This window comes from Mytilus edulis, chromosome 9 (genome assembly GCF_963676685.1).
Source record: "Mytilus edulis chromosome 9, xbMytEdul2.2, whole genome shotgun sequence".
NCBI classification, from domain to species: domain Eukaryota; kingdom Metazoa; phylum Mollusca; class Bivalvia; order Mytilida; family Mytilidae; genus Mytilus; species Mytilus edulis.
In genome coordinates this window covers 33,432,227-33,453,494 of record NC_092352.1, presented here as the reverse complement: position 1 = coordinate 33,453,494, position 21,268 = coordinate 33,432,227, and the positions used below count along the sequence as shown (strand labels likewise).

The window sequence follows — 21,268 nt, the reverse complement described above, 5'->3', positions numbered from 1 at the left end:
CTTAACAACTCACATGGAACAGAAAAAAACAAAGATACAAAAAGGACATTCAAATCCAAATAAGTCGAAATAAGTATAATTTTAAAAGAACGAATTGGGAAAAAAGATTAAAGTCATATGAAACGAGTGACTGGTGAAAAATAATGTTTATCCAATTCTTGAACCAATGCATGTATGTATCATAAATAATCCGTTCGGTAAGTTTTCTATTTTACTTGATATCCGAAAACTAACAAATAAGTTAAATCTCATAAAACATAATTTATTTTTACAAATTGAACACAATAATCATCATTTAAAGTTATGAATGAAAACACTTGCGCGTTATCACTAATGTTTTTATGTACCTCTGCAAGAAATATGTCCACAATAGAGTAATAAGATATCAGTATCCTGCGTATTTGTTTCATTCCCATGGGGCAAAATCAGACAGTTGACGAGACCTTGTTGGATTCATATATTGAACAGCTGATATACATTGTGTGTTTTTTTCTAGTTACCTTCATGCGCATGTATATACATACATAATTAAAATTACATCCAACACTACAATCTCTTCAGGATATATGCAACATGTTTAACATGTTTTGTGAAATTTGAAAAATGTGCACATGGTAAACTGTAATACAGCAACATTTAAATTGAACGACATTTGATAACGATCGTAGTTTTTAACATTAATTACTTCTTTTTTTAATCTTGTACTGCTATAAAACATTTGATTTATTTAATAACAATAATCCCGGCCCCATAAATATTCAACTTGAAAAACAAAGACAATATTCCATATTGAATGTTGTGTACGGAATCGATTATAGAGAACGATTTATTTTCAATCTTTCAAATTCACCAGTGCATATTCCAACTCTCAAATTTCTGACATTCTATTTATGGATTATTCATAAATTATATAACAATATAACAATAATTATCTTAATATGACGTGCTTTTTTTGCTTTGAGAATAAACCAATGATCTATATCCAATTTGTTTTTTGCACATGCGTATATTGACTACTGCAGAATAATGAATTCTATCAAATTGGCAAGCATTAAATATACCCGTATTTAATTAACTTAAAACACTTCCAAACTCTTAAATGATGCACATGTTGTTACTAATTCATTTAATGTGTATTGTGTAATGTGTTGCATTTGGAAATTGACATATTTGACCTAGATACGACAACCGACCTCCCGCTGAAAAATCACAGTGCCATTCGTTTGCTTCTTTACAAACAAACAAAAAGAGGTTCATGGAAGATTATGCACAATGGCTCTACGCTTATACACATCGGACATAGAAACTTCCTTAATTGTCCTAATTAGAATCGAAATAATTGATGCAAGCTATACTTTATTGTAGTTTTAACATGGGTAGGCATTATATTTGTGTTATTTTAGCCCCCACTATCGCTCGGGCAAAAATAATACAATGCCAACCCATGTTAAAACTACAATAAAGTATAGATTACATTAAATTATTTTTTAATTAACATATAATGTACATGGATATACTTTGTTTTATACTTTAATTGTAGTAAAGGTCTTGATATTTAGTAAATTTTTTAATCGCCCGGGTCGTTACCGGCGTTGTGAGACCTTTCATTGTTTTGTTCTTTTTTTAATCGCCCGGGTCGTTACCGGCGTTGTGAGACCTATCTTTTTGCAACAAAAATAAACAGTATGAAATTTAAAAAAGTAAGTACTGCAAATAGAAAGAATAAGTTTTCTGCCTTTCCATTGTTGATATCATCTGGAAGCCACGGATCTGGAATAAATAAGAACATAAATCTAGTTAAAAAGAGTTTTAGTATCAATATAAAGACGTTTTTGCCTAATGACTGAATGAATAAAACACGTCATCAGGTCCGAGTGCACAGTTATTTCGTAGTGCATTTCTGTTAAACAATAAATGGAAATAACAAAAATCCAACCAGCATTTTCTCAATAATATTTTTACAGTGTGTTGTACTACTTTTGGGACAAATTTTATCAAAAATATAGAAAACTTTATCGGCTCAAACTCAAAATAGGAACAATTCTATGTAAAGGGGGTTTTGAAATCTTTTGACAGCTTCCGAAATGCTAATTTTTAACCTTTTTCAGCTGAACCAAATCACTACTTAAATTTAAAATTCATGAATCAATTTTTTTCACAGTGTAATTTTATCCCTCTTCTTGCTGTTTTAGGCATAAAATATGAAGACAAAAATTGGAAAGAGTATTAAAAAATTGGCAAGTAACACACTGTCCACACTAGGGACTATATTTGTGGACAACGAAATTCAAGGGACGATAACTGTGTACTCGGACCATCAAACAGCAACAGTAGGTGTTATATATTTATAACATACAGTTCTTAATTTTTTGTTTATAAAATTCTAAATCATTATGAAACTAATGTTCCAACTCTCATATGCAAAGTTGAGCTGAGATGGTGGAAATTCTTTTTTGAATGTCCTTTTTTAGTAATCAAGTACCTTCTATATAAATACATCCATGGCTTTCAAGTTTGTTTCTAAGAGTTCCTAATGAAGGTATTTCCTGAAAAAACGCGTCGGACGCACCAGCGTTAATATCATATTATACGAGACATTATGTTGTTTAATAAATGAAAAAAAATAAGCCAACTATAAATGGTTGATTAAAAGAAAAAAAACGTCACTTATTTTTTTTATTTTTTTTTATCCATTAATTATTTCAGCTTAATTTTGATTACTCCTTTTCTATGTTCTATGTTTGTAGTTAATTGTCTTCAGAATGTGTAAATTGATTTTGCAGTTATCAACAACTACTGGATTATTTTCAGAATCATACACGAAGAAAGATTAGTGCTGTTAAATCTTTTTAACCGTACAAGGAAGAGAATATGACAAGGTTTTTAAGGTTTAAGAAAGCCATATTTTTATTTTTATTTTTTGTAAGATTTCAGATTTGCTTATAAAGTGAAGAACATTCTAGAATGGTCAGGTTCAAATTTCGCTTTTGTTGCTTGTAAAGGAAATAACATATTTGTGTTGGAAAAGTTAATCCTTTAAATCATTTTTTTTGCGTATCTGTAAACTTGTTTCTGAAAGAAATTCGTATAATCTGCTTTGCAATTATACTATGACTGCTTTTAGGTTCGCAAATTATGTAATTCACATTACAATAAACTGTACCTTTAAATATTCCGTTCACTATTTTAATAATCATTAATGCAAAAAAAGCGCCTATTCCTATTGTATCTAAATATAAGCCCATGCATACTCCTTTCATCATGTCTGGTGCTTCGGAATATGTAAATTCCATGCCTACAATAAATTATGGGCATAAGAGTAGGTACATGAAATGCGACAGAACACATTTTTTAAATTCTGCCTAAATAGTTGACTATTTTGTCTGCGCTACTAAACTTGTTAAGCATTTATTACCATTAGGAAAATTATAATGGTAACGATTAGACATTTGGATAAAATATTCGTGTGTCTATATGTATATATCTCATTTAGATGCTATAGAAAGAATATGAAAAGATTGAGTCTGCACATTGCATATCAAAAAAATTGTAAGGGTTCCGTTGACCCCAGTGTCTCGCCTTCGTTTGCTGTTAATCGCAGGTTCAACTAAAACTAGGAAAAAAATCAATAATATTATTCCTCTTGATACTATATTTGACAGTAAGAAGCCTCTGTCCAAGTTTGGTAAAAATCCAGGATAGTTTATGAATCTAATAAATGTTATTAACTTTAACTGCAGACTGTATGTAATGTTAACTGGAAGAGATACTAAGTCCATTAATTAGTAAAACACAGATACATAGGTACAAACTTTTAACAAAATTTCCATCAAGATACTAGCTTTGGATCATAAACAAGCTTCTGTTCAAGTTTGGAACAAACCCAAAATAGTAAAGTTATTAAAATTTTATAAACATTAACCTGAGAGTGAATGTGTTGTTTCCCAAATAGTAAAGTTATTAAAATTTCATAAACATTAACCTTAGAGTGAATGTGTTGTTTCGCAGAAAATCTAAGTCCATTTAAAAGCAAAAAACGGAAAAAATGGATTTTATTTTTACAAAAAAATACTTCTGTATACTATCTTATGATCATAAACAAGCTTCTGTTCAAGTTTGGTAGAAATCCAAGATAGTTTTAGAAAGTTATTAAAATTTCAAAAACTTTAACAACAGAGTTAATATTTATGAACGCCGCTGACGCCGACGACAACGCCGATGTAATGTAGGATCGCTATGTTTCGCTTTTTTTTAACTAAAGTCGAAGGTTTGACAAAAAGCTAAACGTCTGTGTTATTTAAAAGAAAAAAGTAAAATCACAAAAATACTGAACTCAGAGGAAAATCCAAAAGGGAAAACCTCAATCAAATAGCAAAATTAAAACCTCAAGCACATCAAACGAATGGATAACAACTGTCATATTCCTGCCTGGGTACAAAACTTTTTTCTAAGAGAACTAACATTATTTGACAAATTTGTCTCTACATCTATATGGCAGGGTTGTGCTATCGGTCCTGAGAGTCGATGATTACATATATAATATCATATTTTATATAACTTAACAGGATTCTTGCATGCGAAGTTTTTTATGCAACCAGCTAAGAAACTATATATCCCCATGTATATATTTCTTAAATATTTTAGATTTTATTTTATAAATAAAAGTGGGTCTTCGAGTTATTTATTTTAAGAAAGACGAAGTTGACGGAGCTACTTTTTGTAACCAGTGTAAACAAGATGGCGGCGACAAAATTTTGTAAACGTTGCGTGGCGTTTGTTGTTATTTTCTAAATGCTACAAAAGTAGAAACAAATACATCGTTTTAATCTATGTTTACTGACATTGTTTGAACTTTTAATAATGCATGCAGAGGTTGTTGGTAAACAGACCTTTGACAAAAGTAGAAACAAATACATCGTTGAATCAGGTTGAAGTTAGAAACAAATGTAGCGTTTGTACTAACAAACGATAAACGACAAACTGTAGACGCATTTTTAGCAAGTGCATAGTTTGGTCAAAGTTTATGTAAACTTTGCAAGCGAATGTTAGAAACAAATGAACAAAACATGTGCGCGCATAGTCGTTTGCATCGTATGTGTTAAAAAAGATGCACTCATATTGATTTTCACTTCGCTTTCCTCATGAAATTGAATTGTTTTTGTAGTTTAATTTTTATCAGATTGCAAATTTCCTGGAACATTTTGTTTGTGTGGCGTTAACCAAAAATATCTATACGCCATTCCAGTTCAATGACACAGATATACAGTTTAACTGTGATAGAGTTTACGAGTGGGGAAATTAGATCTTTGTCTCAAATTTGTAAGAATGATAAGAATCTAATTAATTTTTAAGGAATTAATTTGTTGATAAATTCTTTGAATCCATAAATGCCAAAATATAGCTATTACCTGATACACTTGTGAATACTTCACTTGTGCCCATCAACGTAAACTGTGGTATTTGAGTAAATATAGATATTGACGACGCATTGTAGTCTTTGTCAAATATTGTTTGATTGAGCGAAATATCGTGTTTTCTATATATTTCCAGAACTCCTGCTGCAACTACCGACAAAACTGCAAATATCATTCCTAGACCTGAAATGTAGTTCAAATAGGTTGTTCCCTACAAATCCATCAAAAATGTGCATTCGTTCTATCAAAATGAGTGAAAATAGGTCACCTTCAGCAAGAACAATTGTTTCTTCAATTGTTATTTCAAATACTATAACAGCTTCAAACGCATAACATTTATAAATTGTTGTTTTCACTTTTTACAGGAGTTGGTCGATACCGCTGCTGGTGGACTATCTGTTCTCGTGTATAACATCAGTTCCGTAAACAGGAAGATGTTGAGTGATTTATCTGAAAACGCAGCAAACGATATAGCTGACTTCTATAAGTCCTGAAACCAAATTTCAGAAATCCTTATATCCTTATATCCCCAAAAAGATGCGAAGAAGAATATTCATGGGACGGGTGGATTGAGACACAGAGGTTGTTTTTTTTTTAGCGAGGGTATAATAAGTGTAGATTGAAAGACATGAAATTGCATCGGATGAAGCAAATTATAGGGAATTTGTCACACATTTGTACTTTTCTATAAAAATTCATTATTGCAAAACATTTTTACGGTCAAATACCCATTATAAGACTAACTATCAAACTACAGATCTTTATGGAACATACAAAAGCCAGATAAAAAAGTTAACTGAAGAACAAATAATTACTGTTTAGCATTAAGCGTTCTATAAAAAATTAGGAAAGAATACATGAAACTTTAATTTGATAGATATCAAATTATATACTTACAATATATGATTGATATTGTTTATAAAAACTTGTTAAAAAAATACTCAAAGTATATACAATAAGAGATGTGGTATGAATATCAAAGATAGTCCAAATGAAGCGAATTCAACCACTTAAGAACATTGGGTAGAACCTGTTGCCCTGAACGTGTTCAACATTTAGCAAAACTACAACTATTTTTTTCAAGTCTAAAAGTCCCCGACAAAACAGAATATAATCAAATAAAGGCAAAAGAAAAGAAAAAAACGACCTGATTTATATATAATATTGTTTTAAAAAGCAGCCAACGACAACCACTAAATTAACAGCTCCTGACTTCGGACAAGGACATATCGATAGGAGAGGGTTTGAAAATATCTGAGAGCGACCGAATTCCCCCCTAACCTTTGATGTACCAGCACAACATAAAAAACAATAGTATAAATCAACACAACAAACAGCTAACACAAAGACAAAAGGCATACAGTATCGATCCAAAAGTACTCACAGATACTGAAAATTAGTTCTAAATTATTCTTGATAAACAAATCATGTTCTCCTTAACTTGAGAATCACCGGATTTATTTAAAGAAATTATAAACAGCCTGAGAAAAGAATGACATTGTATAATGCCAGAATATAACTAAATAATATCGATATGATCTAGGACCATAATATTTTCATAAATGTTTAGCAATACATATTAAGTTATGTTTTACTTAATCAAAAGCAAAACCAATTTTAGCACTGAAAAAAGATTATATTGTAGGTTTATATGTTTTTTTCATCAAAGCATATGATCTGTCCTTTGAAATATGGTATAAAGGGATAGATATCCACATTCACTGTAGAAGTGATGGTCATCGATTTATCTTTTCCAAAAGAGGGACGAAAGATACCAAAGGGACAGTCAAACTCATAAATCGAAAATAAACTGACATCGCCATGGTTAAAACTGAAAAAGACAAACAGACAAACAATAGTACACATGCCACAATATAGAAACTAAAGAATAAAGGATATATAAATATTTTCATGAAAGGTATCAGTATTAAAATGGCAATTTATTCTCAAATTTCAAGCACTGCCAACTCAAAATCAATCTTAGTACTGAGAAAAGACAATTTAGTATGTTTATATTTCTTTCTCCCACAAAACACAATACGTTTCTTTTTTTTAAATTCAATTTAAAGGAATAAAGTTATTACCCATTCTCTGTAGAAGTGATGGTGTTTGATTTATTCTTTTCAGAAAAGGATAAATAAATATTTCCATTAAAGGTATCAATATTAAAATGGCAATGTTGTCAAAACTTCCAAGCGCTGCATCAGGAACAATATCCGACAATTTACTGATATCCAGTCTCTCACTTTGTAGAAAAAACGTTGAATGTGTCTGTAATAGTTAAGATATTGATAAAAAAATGTCTAATAAACTCATCACAGATACCAGGATCAAATTTAGTATTTACGATATACTGCGCAAAAAATGTGAGTTTTTTTTGCGATTTAAAAAAATTAATATGAGAATTAAATAATGTGGTACATGTATGATTACCAATGCAACCAAATGACGTTAAAGTGCGTAACTATAGGTCAAAATACGGTTAAAACAATGAGTAAAACTCGTGCCGCATTATAATCTATTAAAGGCCTTAAATAGACAAACTTAAAACAATTAAAATAAAAAAAGGCTTTATTTATGTATGTTTAATCCCGCTGTCCTAAGTCAGGAATCTGATCTACAGTAGTTGTCGTTTGTTTATGTACTTTATACGTGTTTCTCGTTTCTCGTTTTTTTATTTTATATAGATTAGACCGTTGGTTTTCCCGTTTGAATGGTTTCACACTAGTAATTTTGGGGCCCTTTATAGCTTGTTGTTCGGTGTGAGCCAAGGCTCCGTGTTGAAGGCCGTACATTGACCTATAATGGTATACTTTCTTTAAATTGTTATTTGGATGGAGAGTTGTCGCATTGGCACTCACACCACATCTTCCTATGTCTATAAAAGAAATATGATATACAGTAACAATAGAATGCAACTCAATGCCTCTTTATTAAATTACAAACCATGATGAGACGAAGAATCATTCTGTCTTCTCAAGGTCTTTTTCAGTATTTTTCAGAAACAGCTTCTTTTTTATAGTAAATAAAGGCAAAAGTAGTATACCGCTGTTCACTCGTAAATCAATGGACAAAAACAAAATCGGGGTAACAAATCAAAACTGAGGAAAACGCATTAAATATGAGAGAAGAACAACGACACACCATTAAAATGTAACACACACAGAAACGGACTAAGCATTAGACAAAATCCGATGAGAATAACAAATATAACATCAAAACCAAATACATGAATTTGGGATAGAAAAGTACCGTGACACGTCTTACAGTAATGTGTATTCACACTTAAATATAAGAGAAAACAAACGACACAAGGGAAACACAACAACACCACAGCCACAAACGTTACAATTATAATATATGACTTCGGGTTCATATTGTTTTACTCCTCCATTTAATCATTCGCCTGATAATGTACCATCTTTAGAAAATATTTCGGGGCCTTACAGCTGACTTTGCAGTATGGGCTTTGCTCATTGTTGAAGGCCGTACGGTGACCTATAGTTGTTAATTTCTGTGTCATTTTGGTCTCTTGTGGACGGTTGTCTCATTGGTAATCATACCACATCTTCTTTTTTATATATAATATGTTTAGCGCGTTTATTTCCATTCCGTCTGATTAACACATATTGAGAAATCATCTCAGCTTAATTTCGAACCTTTACAAAAAAATATTTCATAAATAAAAGATTGTGCCAAACAATTTTTACTGTAAACACCCTCTGACAGACCACAAAATAAGTATACATGAAAATTCATGGCTTCCTTATTGGAAAGATGAGAAGTGATTGCAAATGACACAACTCTTCACTTGAGACCAAATGTCAAAGAAATTAACATCTGCAGATTCCTGTTCTGGTTCAACAATGAACAAAACTCATACCGCATAGTAGCTATAAAAAGCCACGACATAACAATGGGAAAACAATTCAAACCAATGATTTACACTTTCTTGGCTTGAGACAGGCACATGCAAAATGTGGGCTCGAATTCCTTTCCCTTACCCGGGTCACTAGTTTTATGGAACAATATAAGAAGAAAAAAAAACATATAAATAAGTTGATACGTATCCCTTTTTTTTTTATATAAAAACGATAATTAGGAAATCAAATACTAGTATTATGCTTTCCTTCCTCAGTGGTTACACTCTGTAAACATAAGAACAATTTGGAAATGTCTCACTCGGTACAGTGATTTTAATTTTCTTTTGAATGGCCATTTGTGTTGATTATTAAACTGAAATGATTAAATATGAATATCTTTGATACCTGTGCATAGGTTCCAAAGTATACAATAGCGAGTCCAAACACTGGTAAAATTTTACAAAAAGCTCTAACACGCTTCACAGTCTCTTTGGTATAAATTCTCCCATGATTCCTTCTTTCAGCTTGATCAAAGCCTTTGCATCTACTAGCCCAACAAATACCAAATATTTCTCTGAAAGGGCTTCCTATAGGAAAAAAGAATTAGAATGTTTTTGTTTATTAGGAAATTTTTCAAAGATTCCATATTCTTCCATTGTTGTTCTTTATGACAACATCCTTACAAACACTTTCAGCTGGACAGGCTCAAGTAATGAAAAGCACTTCTTTTGGTCGTTTAAACATATTTCATTTTTATCCCAAATTCCCGGTGGTTTTTTTTCTGATGAAATGTCATTTTTATGTATCACTCATTTTTCACATCTATCCATCAAATTAGTCCAACTGAAAATGGGCAACAACTTGATTGTTGGAAAGAAAGAACCTTATGATATTAATGAAATTAATATATCTGAAGATCGCTTGAATTGAAGGAATATTTTGACTTGATATTACTTTTATTTGTTGTTGGGTTTGTTTGTTTTTTGTGTTTTAACGCCACTTTTAAGCACTGCATTCAGATTTTTCGTGGCGGACAGTTTTTATTGGTGGAGGATGCCGGAGTGACCGGAGAAAACCACCGACCTTCGATATGAAAACCGACAGTCCTAGTCAATTAAGATTGGAGGCGAGTGCACCCACAAGAACGGGGTTTGAACTCACAACCTCAGTGTTGACTGGCTAGTGATTACAGTAGTAGCTACTTAGACCACTCGGCCACCGAGATCCCCTTGATGTACATGGTAATGGTGCAGTTATAGGGAAAAGCTTATACAGTATACATTCTGTATCATTTCTTCTCAACAAATGTGTCGTTCCTCAAGTAGACAAAGACTCAGCCAATATTGTTTTTAATGCACAAAATATATTTTTGAAGTATAAAAATTAACTCAAAGAAATAAATCATCAAAATATTTCAAATAGTAAACTAAAAATAATGTAAAATGTTAATTTGAGGTTTCATATGATTTTAAGGTATCCAGTATAGAGAATTATCATTGATATGTTCATAAGTATAAATCATCACTTTATAAAACTTTTAATTTTTCAAAACAAATGTGGATATTGTACCCCACAAAAAGGTTACTGTAGCTGTATTTTGCCTTTCAAACCTTTTTCTATTCAAGAGTTACTATCTTTTTGTAGAAGAAACGCTTCTCTAGTATATAACAATTAATTCTAGTATCTGTAATGAGTTAATATATAAATGTTACCCAAAGCAAAACAAAAAACAACAGTTTGTTCAATTCTTTATTTCAGGCTCAGATATATTGATCATGTTCTGCAACACCTTTCCAGTAAATGCTTAAATCTCATATCACAGAAAACCAGAAAAAAAATTAATGGAAACACTTAGGTTTACTTCACACTTTGATTGTTTTTTGATATTTATATACATTTAATACTTAAATGTGTGACAGTAAAAAAAAGTCGACAGTTAGCTTAGGCGCTGACACATTTTATGGATCAACCATTCTTTATGGTGACCGTAAAACTTAACCTATAATGATGATATTTATGGTTTAACAGCAGTCACACCCACAATTTTATGGGAGGGACAAAAACAAATGTGGCATGATAGAATTTGATCTTAAATTGATGAGCCTCTTACTGGATTTCATGGTAATACTTCACTGATGGTTTTTACCACAACTTCCATCAACTGTTACTTAATTACCAAGTTTTAATAATACAGTCTCAATATTTTACAATGCACATGCATTAAACATTTGTTTTAAAAAAAAAGAATACCTTCGTCCGAAGCCGTTATGTACCTATTCCTACCGATCCAAAATATAAACTGTCCTATTATCATCACAACCAATGGTATGAGGTAACCGTAATCAAATCTTATTTTCTGCTGAACATATGCTACTGCTGTATGAGCTATTACTGCACCAAAGTTAATTGACCAGAAAAACCTAAATAAATTAGATATGGGTTGTTAATGACGTTTTATTAATAGTTTTGAAGCTTAACTTCGTATATGCAAGGCTTTAACTATGTACATTTTATGTTTGAATTTTTACTATTTTTAAAAATTATAAGGAAGAAAAATCTCAGTGCAATAACATTTTCATAATTCTCCTTAAGTTTTTCTTAACATCATCGTAACGAGAACTGAATTTATTGCACAATACAACGTGCGTAGGAGAATATTTTTTTAATGATTCACTGGTATATTTGTATTACATGTATATACAAAATTGCATTGATGAAATGTTATTTTCCTTTCGTTAGATATATCAATATTGTTCATATGATTAACTTGCCAGTTAAAGAACGATTGTACCGCAGGTGTACCTAAACATTCTACTTGTTGTGCGCCTAATGGCCCAATGTTAGATTTGATACCTCCAGATCCTATCGTTATGAAAACAAGTGAGCTGAAAAAGAGTGCTTCTCTTAAGTTCTGAAAGTAAATTAAATTTTAAACAACATGTGAGCTATCAAGATAACAATATAATATATACTTAATGAATCTTAGCGGTAATGAAAATATTTTAAAGCACTACTGATTATCTATCCCATTCATTGATAGCATAGATTGCCGTAGTAAATTTTGGTACAACTTTTTTTGACGTTTAATTCGCAATACTTTCCTTTTTCAAATGGGTTTGGCCTTTTAACTACTATTAGTATTTTGATTTTTTCTTCATTGGTAAAAATTAAAAAAAGCAAATCTATCATACTGAACTGTATTAAGAGTATCATAAGTTAGTTTTTACAAGTATAGTTGCGAGCTCCAAATTTCTGTGTTGTCAGTTTGTTCATGTACACTTTGAATTAAGATATGTCTTTGGGATATTGATGTCTTTTTACTACTGTCACACAAATATGTGGATACATGCGCCTATCCATTATATTGTCCTTTAATAGCAGCTTTTGTACTTTTTGATGGTTTTGTCTCCCTGTGAAATAGGATTGACTATCTGGTGGCAGCGACAATAAGAAAACCGGATCGCTTCATACTTTTTTTTCAGATGCTTTATGTAACGAAGTGCAGTCTTTCATATGGCCTTTGTCCTTGACCTCATATTCAAGTTACAGCGACTACTTCAAAACAAATTATCTAAGACATGTGAAATACTCATTTATTTTAAGTAATAGGTTAACTATATTTAAATCATGACCTCTTTTTCATGTCTACATGTCCATCAAACAAGATGTAAATCAATTTCGATGTATTTCAGCTTTAAGGAGTCTTAAGTTTAAAGTATGAAAACTCATAAAGTGTGTAACTCACATGAGAAATTCCATTTATGGCTGAATAATACAGCAATGTAAGACCTGTAAATACAAACATTAAGTGTTATAATTTCCATCTCTTCAAACACAATTAAAGTGGAAAGCAAAAAAAAAATGATATTTTATAATTGAACGTATTTGTTTTCAATTACACAAACTATAAAATACTAGTCGGTTGCTGTAGTTTGTTATCTTATAGTTTGGTTAATAGATAATCGTCACACTACATTGATCATTTAGTAGTATTTGTAAAAATAACAATTTTGTATTATTCATTTCAAAATTAAAGATCAATAAATATTTTGCATCAAAGCAACAGGTAATTAAGCATGATACAAATCATTTTAATATATATATAGTGGAAGAAAACTGACAATACCAAGGCAAAACTCGAAAAAACGACAAAAAAATAAACTGCAATCCATGAAAAACTTTAAAGAAAAGTAAAGACTGACAACACCAACCAAATCAAAACCTAAGCGCTCTGGAAGTGTAAGTATATCCTGCTCAACTTGTGTCATCCATCATAACTGTCAGTTAGTTCATGAACATTCAAAGGGACGAGTTCAACTTTACAACATGATTTCTTAGTTGAAAAATAGCTTGCAGTGGAAAAATATATACATCATATGCAGGCGCTGCTGAAATGTTGCTATATAGGAAAGAACAGTTTGCAATAGGACAGCTGCCATCCCCTTTTTTTGTCGTAAAAAAATATTTTTACCCGATGATAATTTTCAATTTCTAGATGCAAGTTAAGATATCCGGAAGACTTATAATAAACTTCAAGTCGAATGGGATAGACGAAAATTGCGTTTAACAACAAATATAGCCACCCAATTATGAATAATTTAGTGAAAGAGTATCATCTATATAGCGGAACGCGAATTTAAACTAGAGGCTCTAAAGAGCCTGTGTCGCTCACCTTGGTCTATGTGAGTATTAAACAAAGGAAGCAGATGGATTCATGACAAAATTGTGTTTTGGTGATGGTGATGTGTTTGTATATCTTACTTTACTGAACATTCTTGCTGCTTACAATTATCTCTTTCTATAATAAACTTGGCCCAGTAGTTTCTGTGGAAAATGTTAGTAAAAATTTACAAATTTTATGAAAATTGTTAAAAATTGACTATAAAGGGCAATAACTCCTAAAGAGGTCAACTGACCATTTTGGTCATTTGACTTATTTGTAGATCTTACTTTGCTGGACATTATTGCTATTTACAGTTTATCTCTATCTATAAAAATATTCAAGATAATAACCAAAAACAGCAAAATTTCCTTAAAATTACCAATTCAGGGGCAGCAACCCAACAACCGGTAATCCGATTCATCTGAAAATTTCAGGGCAGATAGATATTGACCTGATAAACAATTTTTCCCCTTGTCAGATTTGCTCTAAATGCTTTGGTTTTTCAGTTAAAAGCCAAAATCTGCATTTTACCCCTATGTTCTATTTTTGGCCATGGCAGCCATTTGGTTGGATGGACGGGTCACCGCACACATTTTTCAAACTACATACCCCAAAGATGATTGTGGCCAAGTTTAAATTAATTTAGCCCAGTAGTTTCAGAGGAGAAGATTTTTGTACAAGATTACTAAGATTTACGAAAAATGGTTAAAAATTGACTATAAAGGGCAATAACTCCTAAAGAGGTCAATTGACCATTTTGGTCATTTAACTTATTTGTAGATCTTACTTTGCTGAACATTATTGCTGTTTACAGTTCATTTCTATCTATAATAATATTCAAGATAATGACCAAAAACAGCAAAATTTCCTTAAAATTACCAATTCAGGGGCAGGAATCTAACAACCGGTTATCTGATTCATCTGAAAATTTCAGGGCAGATAGATCTTGACCTGATAAACAATTTTACCCAGTCAAATTTTGCTCTAAATGCTTTGCTTTTTGAGTTATATGCCAAAAACTGCATTTACCCCTTTGTTCTATTTTTAGCCATTGCAGCCATCTTGGTTGGTTGGCCAGGTCACCGGACACATTTTTTAAACAAGATACTCCAATGATGATTGTGGCCACGGTTGGTTAAATTTAGCCCAGTAGTTTCAGAGGAGAAGATTTTTGTAAAGGTTAACGCAGGACGACGACGGATGACGCCGGACGCCAGACGCAAAGTGATGAGAAAAGCTCACTTGGCCCTTCGGGCCAGGTGAGCTAAAAATAAATGCTTTCTGATGTTTGTCTTTATTTTTTCGAGTATGAAGTATGTCTAAAAGTTCACAAAGGATTAACCCTCTGAACAATGTCGGTCTTTATTTCAGTTTTTTTTTTTCAAATTTAACAATGTTCACATTATGATCTACATTTTTCAACAAATGAAAACTAGAGGCTCTCAAGAGCCTGTGTCGCTCACCTGTTAATGTGTTTACTGATGTCGGCCATCTTCGTTGGTAGGCGGGGTCATTAGACACTTTTTTTTAAAATAGATACCCTAGTATTGATTGTGGCCAAGTTTGGTTATATTTGGCCAAGTCGTTTTAGAAAAGATTTTTATACAAGTTACAAAAATGACGAAAAGTTGTTCAATATTGACTATAAAGGGCAATAACTCCTTAAGGGGTCCTCTGACAATTTTGATCATGCTGACTTATTTGTAGATCTTACTTTGCTGAACATTATTGCTGTTTACAGTTTATCTCTATCTATAATAGTATTCAAGATAATAACCAAAAACTGCAAAATTTCCTTAAAATCACCAATTTTAGGGCAGCAACCCAACAACAGGTTGTCCGATTCAACTCAAAATTTGTGAGGGGATATATCTTATTCTGATGGACATTTAAATCTTGAAAGATTTGCCCTAAATGTCTTAGTTTCAAAGATATAAAGCAAAAACTGCATTTTACCACTATGTTCTAATTTTAGCCATGTCGGCCATTTTGTTTGGCAGGCTGGGTCATCGGACACATTTTTTAAACTATAAACCACAATGATAATTGTGGCCAAGTTTGGTTAAATTTGGCAAAGTAGTTTTGGAGAAGAAGATTTTTAGAAAAGTTACAAAAAATGACGAAAAGTTGTTAAAAATTGACTATAAAGGGCAATAACTCCTTAAGGGGTCAACTGACAATTTTGGTCATGTTGACTTATTTGTAGGTCTTACTTTGCTGAACATTATTGCTGTTTACAGTTTATCTCTATCTATAATAGTATTCAAGATAATAACCAAAAACTGCAAAATTTCCTTAAAATAACCATTTCACAGGCAGCAACCCAACAACAGGTTGTCCTATTCGTCTGAAAATTTCAAGGCAAATAGATCTTGACCTGATCAACCATTTTACCCACGTCAGATTTGCTCTAAATGCTTTGGTTTTTGAGTTATTAGCCAAAAACTGCATTTTACCCCTATGTTCTATTTTTAGCCATGGCGGCCATCTTGGTTGGTTTGACGGGTCACGCCACACATTTTTTAAACTAGATACCCCAAGGATGATTGTGGCCAAGTTTGGTAGAATTTGGCACAGTAGTTTCAGAGGAGAAGATTTTTGTAAAAGTTTACGGACGACGGACGACAGACGACGGACGACGGACGACGGACGCAGGACGACGGACGCAGGACGACGGACGACGGACGCCAAGTGATGAGAAAAGCTCACTTGACCTTTCAGGTCAGGTGAGCTAAAAAATAAGTCCGAAAAATCTAAATATTAAACTGTAAATCTGCACATGTATTTATTTCTTTCTCGCAAAATTTTCTGATAGACAATCTTCAAAACTATTCCCCGCATGAGAGGCGCCAAAAAAATATGCCAATTTTTTTAATTGTCCCTTGATCAAATAAGCTCCCCCATGCAAAGATCTGATTCCTTTACCGAATTTAGCTATACTTTTTAGACCTTCTGGATTATAGCTCTTCATCTTTTATATAAGCTTTGGATTTCAAATATTTTGGCCACGAGCATCCCTGAAGAGACATGTATTGCCGAAATGGGCATCTTGTGCAGGAAAATTGGTACCGTAAATGTTATTATATAAGTGTTTCATTATTATTATCGATCATCATCATTAACACTAATGTATGACTCAAGACAGGGGAACATGAATATGTTGAAGAATTATTTCAATTAGATACCGATCTTCCCCTTTAAGAGTAAAATAAAAAAAATACCAAAATCCATGGAAAATTCGAATGAAAAATCGTTTATCAAATCGCTGAATAAATAATTAAAAAAAAATCAAACACTTCAAACTTAATCTCAATCAATTAACACATACAAGTTGCATAAGAGAGCAAAAATTCATTATCAGCACACGAAAAGCGCTTCTTAACCTAAGCAATGATATAATAAAGACACAAGTACATATAGATTACAAATATTGATTAATCATATGATTATACTATAGTCACTGGCAACAAGCTTTAACTTGATGACCTAACCAAACACATAAAATATAAAATACCAAGAAACAAGGGTATATTTCTGTAATGTAATATAAATATTTCTTTTTTGCACTTTTCATCAATATGACAATTGTATATGTGTTATATGATAAAGTTTTGAAGTAACTTGCCTAAAATATATATGAATCCAGATCCTAGAATTGTTTTGTACTTCCCTGTATAGACATCCGCAATATATCCTCCAAATGCAGGTACAAGAAATACAGAACCTATTTAACATACAAAAATGTTCAACAAAAAACGAATACTATATAACAGCATGACACAATTTAAGAGATGTCTTATCATATCATATTTGAATAACGCCCTACATCTCCAGATGAATAGAAAATTCCAAAGCAATTGAAAATATATACATTTTTAACCCTAATTTCAAAGAGGATTTCTTAGAGACATGTTTTTATAACTATAGAATATGGTTGTTTTTAATTGTCAATCTACATTTTGTAAATGAAACATTAAACACGTATCATCAACTTAACCTCCTGCATAGATCTAGCACTGGCTAGTTTTGATTACCAGTAATGTAAAGCTATGATTGCTAAGATATTATATTAAACATGCGAATTCGAATTATTATAATTGACATTAATTGATATAAATCAACGTAATAATTATAAGAGTACACGAGGTTCACTTCTGTATAAAACAACACCTCGAAGTGTCGCAAGGCACGTGTACCTTTTATTTCAGTCTTGAATGTATGAGTCGAACGAAATTATACAAACAATCTAGTAATTTAAGAAACATAGAAATAGTATCAAATGTTAAAATTGTCTTGTTTGTAGACAAATATATAATTCTTTCGAACTATAACATATTTCGCTAAGTTATGTCGAATACGAATACGAATGTTTTATTCTGATAAACATACATAGTTACAGAAATTAGTTTATAATTCCAAAACATGCATGCATTAGTTTTCCTTCGGAAAGACCTTTCGTATCTGATTATAGAAATTTGGCGTTAGAAAATACTGTTACTATAACTTCTTTGTCAACATCAATATGCCAACCGTTTACACTGCTTTAATCATTTTCTTGTTTTCAACCTTTTTAACTAAGACTTGTTAAAGCAATGTGTGTTTGAAAGATTGCAAAATGAAAACAATAAACAGATTATATTAATGCACAATTTCCAATTATATTCTAATGTCTGCTCTATGGTCGGGTTGTTGTCGCTTTGACACATTCCCCATTTCCTTTCTCAATTTAAATGTTTTATTATATCAGTCTTTCGGGTTTAACGAATGTTTTCAGGTAGGTCGCATGCCTTTGATGGGCTGTTCTTTAATGCGATGTCATCATATTTATACAAAGATATTAATACACAAAGTAAACAAGATAATGTTGATTTCTTCGTTGTGTGTGAGACGTCATTTAATAAATATGTCTTGGATGCATTAAATGTATACAAAGTAAGGAATATTTTGAAAGACGAGTCTAAATTTTGTCAACAGAAGATGATAATATATATTGGGAATTTTTACTCGCAAAATGCGGTCATGAGTAACCTCTAAATTATTTCCATGATTTTATTAGATATATGAGTACTAATGAGACAACTCTCTATCCAAGTTGAAACTTATAAAAACCATTATAGGTCAAAGTTCGGCCTTCTGCACGGAGCCTTCGTTCACACTGAACCCATCCTTTCAATATTTCGTTTATGTAACAAATTTGAAAAATCACGCTGGTATGAGTATTTTTTTGCGTTAATTATTTAGGGCGAAGGCTAAAACCGGGATTTGTATTTGCACACACAACCTGTTTGTTGAGTTAGCTTATCAGATAGTAATTTAATTGATTTTTGTTTGTCTTATTATTGTTGTTTTATCAAATTTGATCACTGTGAATACCTATAGAAATCAAAAAATATAACTTGGAAGCATTTGATTTCTAAAAAAATCATTCTGTATGTTCTGCAGTAGCAAAACCAGGATTAAATTCTTCATGGCTTTTTTGTATTAAATTAGACTATTTGGTATACAAAAAATTCTCACTGCCATCATTTTAATAAGAATTATTTAAAACATGCGCAAAAAACTATAAAAACAACAACTCATAGAAGGAAACACCATCGACTATTGCAAGATCATTTTTCTTTTAACCGCATTTTCTCATCTTCAAATTTTATATACTCTTCGCATACACCTATACCATCTTCTTTAAGAAAACATGTAGTCATTTAGTTAATTTCTTCTTTTTGTGTATATATTTAACAAAAAGGTTCGTATTTATTTTAACAAATATGAATGAGTAGTTCTGTCAGTAACTTAATAATATTTTTTTTAAGTGAGAGAACGTCCATATAAAATGCTTTCTGCACTTTGCCTACGACTTGATTAAAAATTGACTAAGTTTACTGTCAATAAAGAGGAAATAAATTATCTTTTCAACAAGTAAATATAAACCTTTTTTAAGGTTTTATCTCTCGTAAAGTGGTTTAAAGTAAACATTTGACCTTTAAAATAATACCATAGATACTACACTTTGAGATATTAAAGTTAAATATGTACCAATTAAGTCATCATAAATACTGTACCAGGATTGAAATTTTGTATTTGCGCCGACAATCGTGTCGTCAACAAAAGATTCATAAGTGACGCTCGAATAAAACAAAAGTAAAAAAGGTACGAAGTAAATAAGGTACGAAGATGAAGAGCATTCAACGAAAACATAATGAGAGGTAACAAAAATTGACGAAACTACTACACCTGTAAATATTAGGTTGATATCAGTAGCTTTTGTAGATGATATGCCCAATTTAGAGTGGCAATATAATATGAGATTAGCCACAACACTGTAATAAGCTAAACGTTCACACATAACAGTCAGTATAATACAAACTACAGCAATCCTATCTGGACGAATTCTTTGTGTGTCATTCTGATCAGATCTCTGTAATGATGTACTTTCACGTTGTACTCTGTTAGAGTGCAGTAGTGGGTCGGTTTCTTCCATTTGACTATCTACGAATCCGTTGTTTATTTTTCAATTTGAATTTAAACATTCAAATTTTTGTCAATTTCGTGTTTACAATTGTTTAAACATTCGCCATCAAAGTCCAACTATTTTTAAATTGTCGCTTTATCCAGGTATGACTTTCTGTTTGCCTTTACTATATCAATGTGAAAGTGTACAATATGGGTCAATGAGTAAAATTACCTGATTTTAAATCAGTTTATTTAAGGAAATGTAAAGATCATTCAAAAGTTTTAAAAAAAATGATAAGTCGATTTAAAGCTAAATAGAGCTGATATTGTCTCGTTGTTTTGTATGCCACCCAGACTCTAATAGACCTTTTGAACAATTGTCTACACCTACAGTTGAGAACGAATACGACAGGTAAAATGTGAGGGGTCGTCTCAGAAACAAAAAATGAAAATAATAGCATTGATCACTATTGATTTTATTGTTTAAAATGTTTTTGATTGGTAATGATACAACTTTCCAACAGAGTCCAAATGACATGGATTTTGTAATTTAGTATGAAGAAAAGGATGGTCTTTAAATTTCATCTCATCTTTTAAGACGTTGAGCTTCTAGCTGTCTTGGTGCAGTTTGGAAAATAAAGGAAAAAAAATGTATTGTTGTAGTTGGGGTTTACAAGGTCGGCACATGTTTCTTCAATATCTGTTAGTTTTGGCCTTGGGTGCATCCATAATGCACAAATTACTTTATATCTTTTTAATTCTATGATTCACAAGTTGAGTTCAACTTGAATTCTATTTTCACCGATGGCACGATTAAATTTTCTACACTTTATCTTCAAATTTTCTGGCTTACGGTTAATCTGGGGTGTTGTAAAAAG

At 31.6% G+C, this 21,268-nt stretch overlaps 1 protein-coding gene across 2 annotated transcripts; it reads right to left on the bottom strand.

Annotated features, from left to right (window-relative positions):
* Window positions 1-552: 552 nt before the first annotated feature.
* LOC139488156 (solute carrier family 15 member 4-like) lies at window positions 553-20,582 on the bottom strand. 2 transcript variants are annotated; one of them, XM_071273575.1, is made up of 10 exons: window positions 20,172-20,582; window positions 17,566-17,664; window positions 13,023-13,066; window positions 12,049-12,188; window positions 11,528-11,697; window positions 9,683-9,864; window positions 7,499-7,685; window positions 5,409-5,597; window positions 3,110-3,295; window positions 553-1,793 (listed from the first exon to the last, which is right to left on the bottom strand). In XM_071273575.1, exons 1-10 carry the CDS (start codon window positions 20,416-20,418, stop codon window positions 1,693-1,695), a joined length of 1,545 nt encoding a protein of 514 aa, XP_071129676.1. In that variant the 5' UTR covers window positions 20,419-20,582; the 3' UTR covers window positions 553-1,692. The 2 variants fall into 2 exon arrangements, with proteins under 2 accessions (XP_071129676.1, XP_071129677.1); XM_071273576.1 differs by having other exon boundaries at window positions 553-1,770; window positions 3,164-3,295; window positions 20,172-20,578.
* Between the last annotated feature and the right edge of the window lie 686 nt (window positions 20,583-21,268).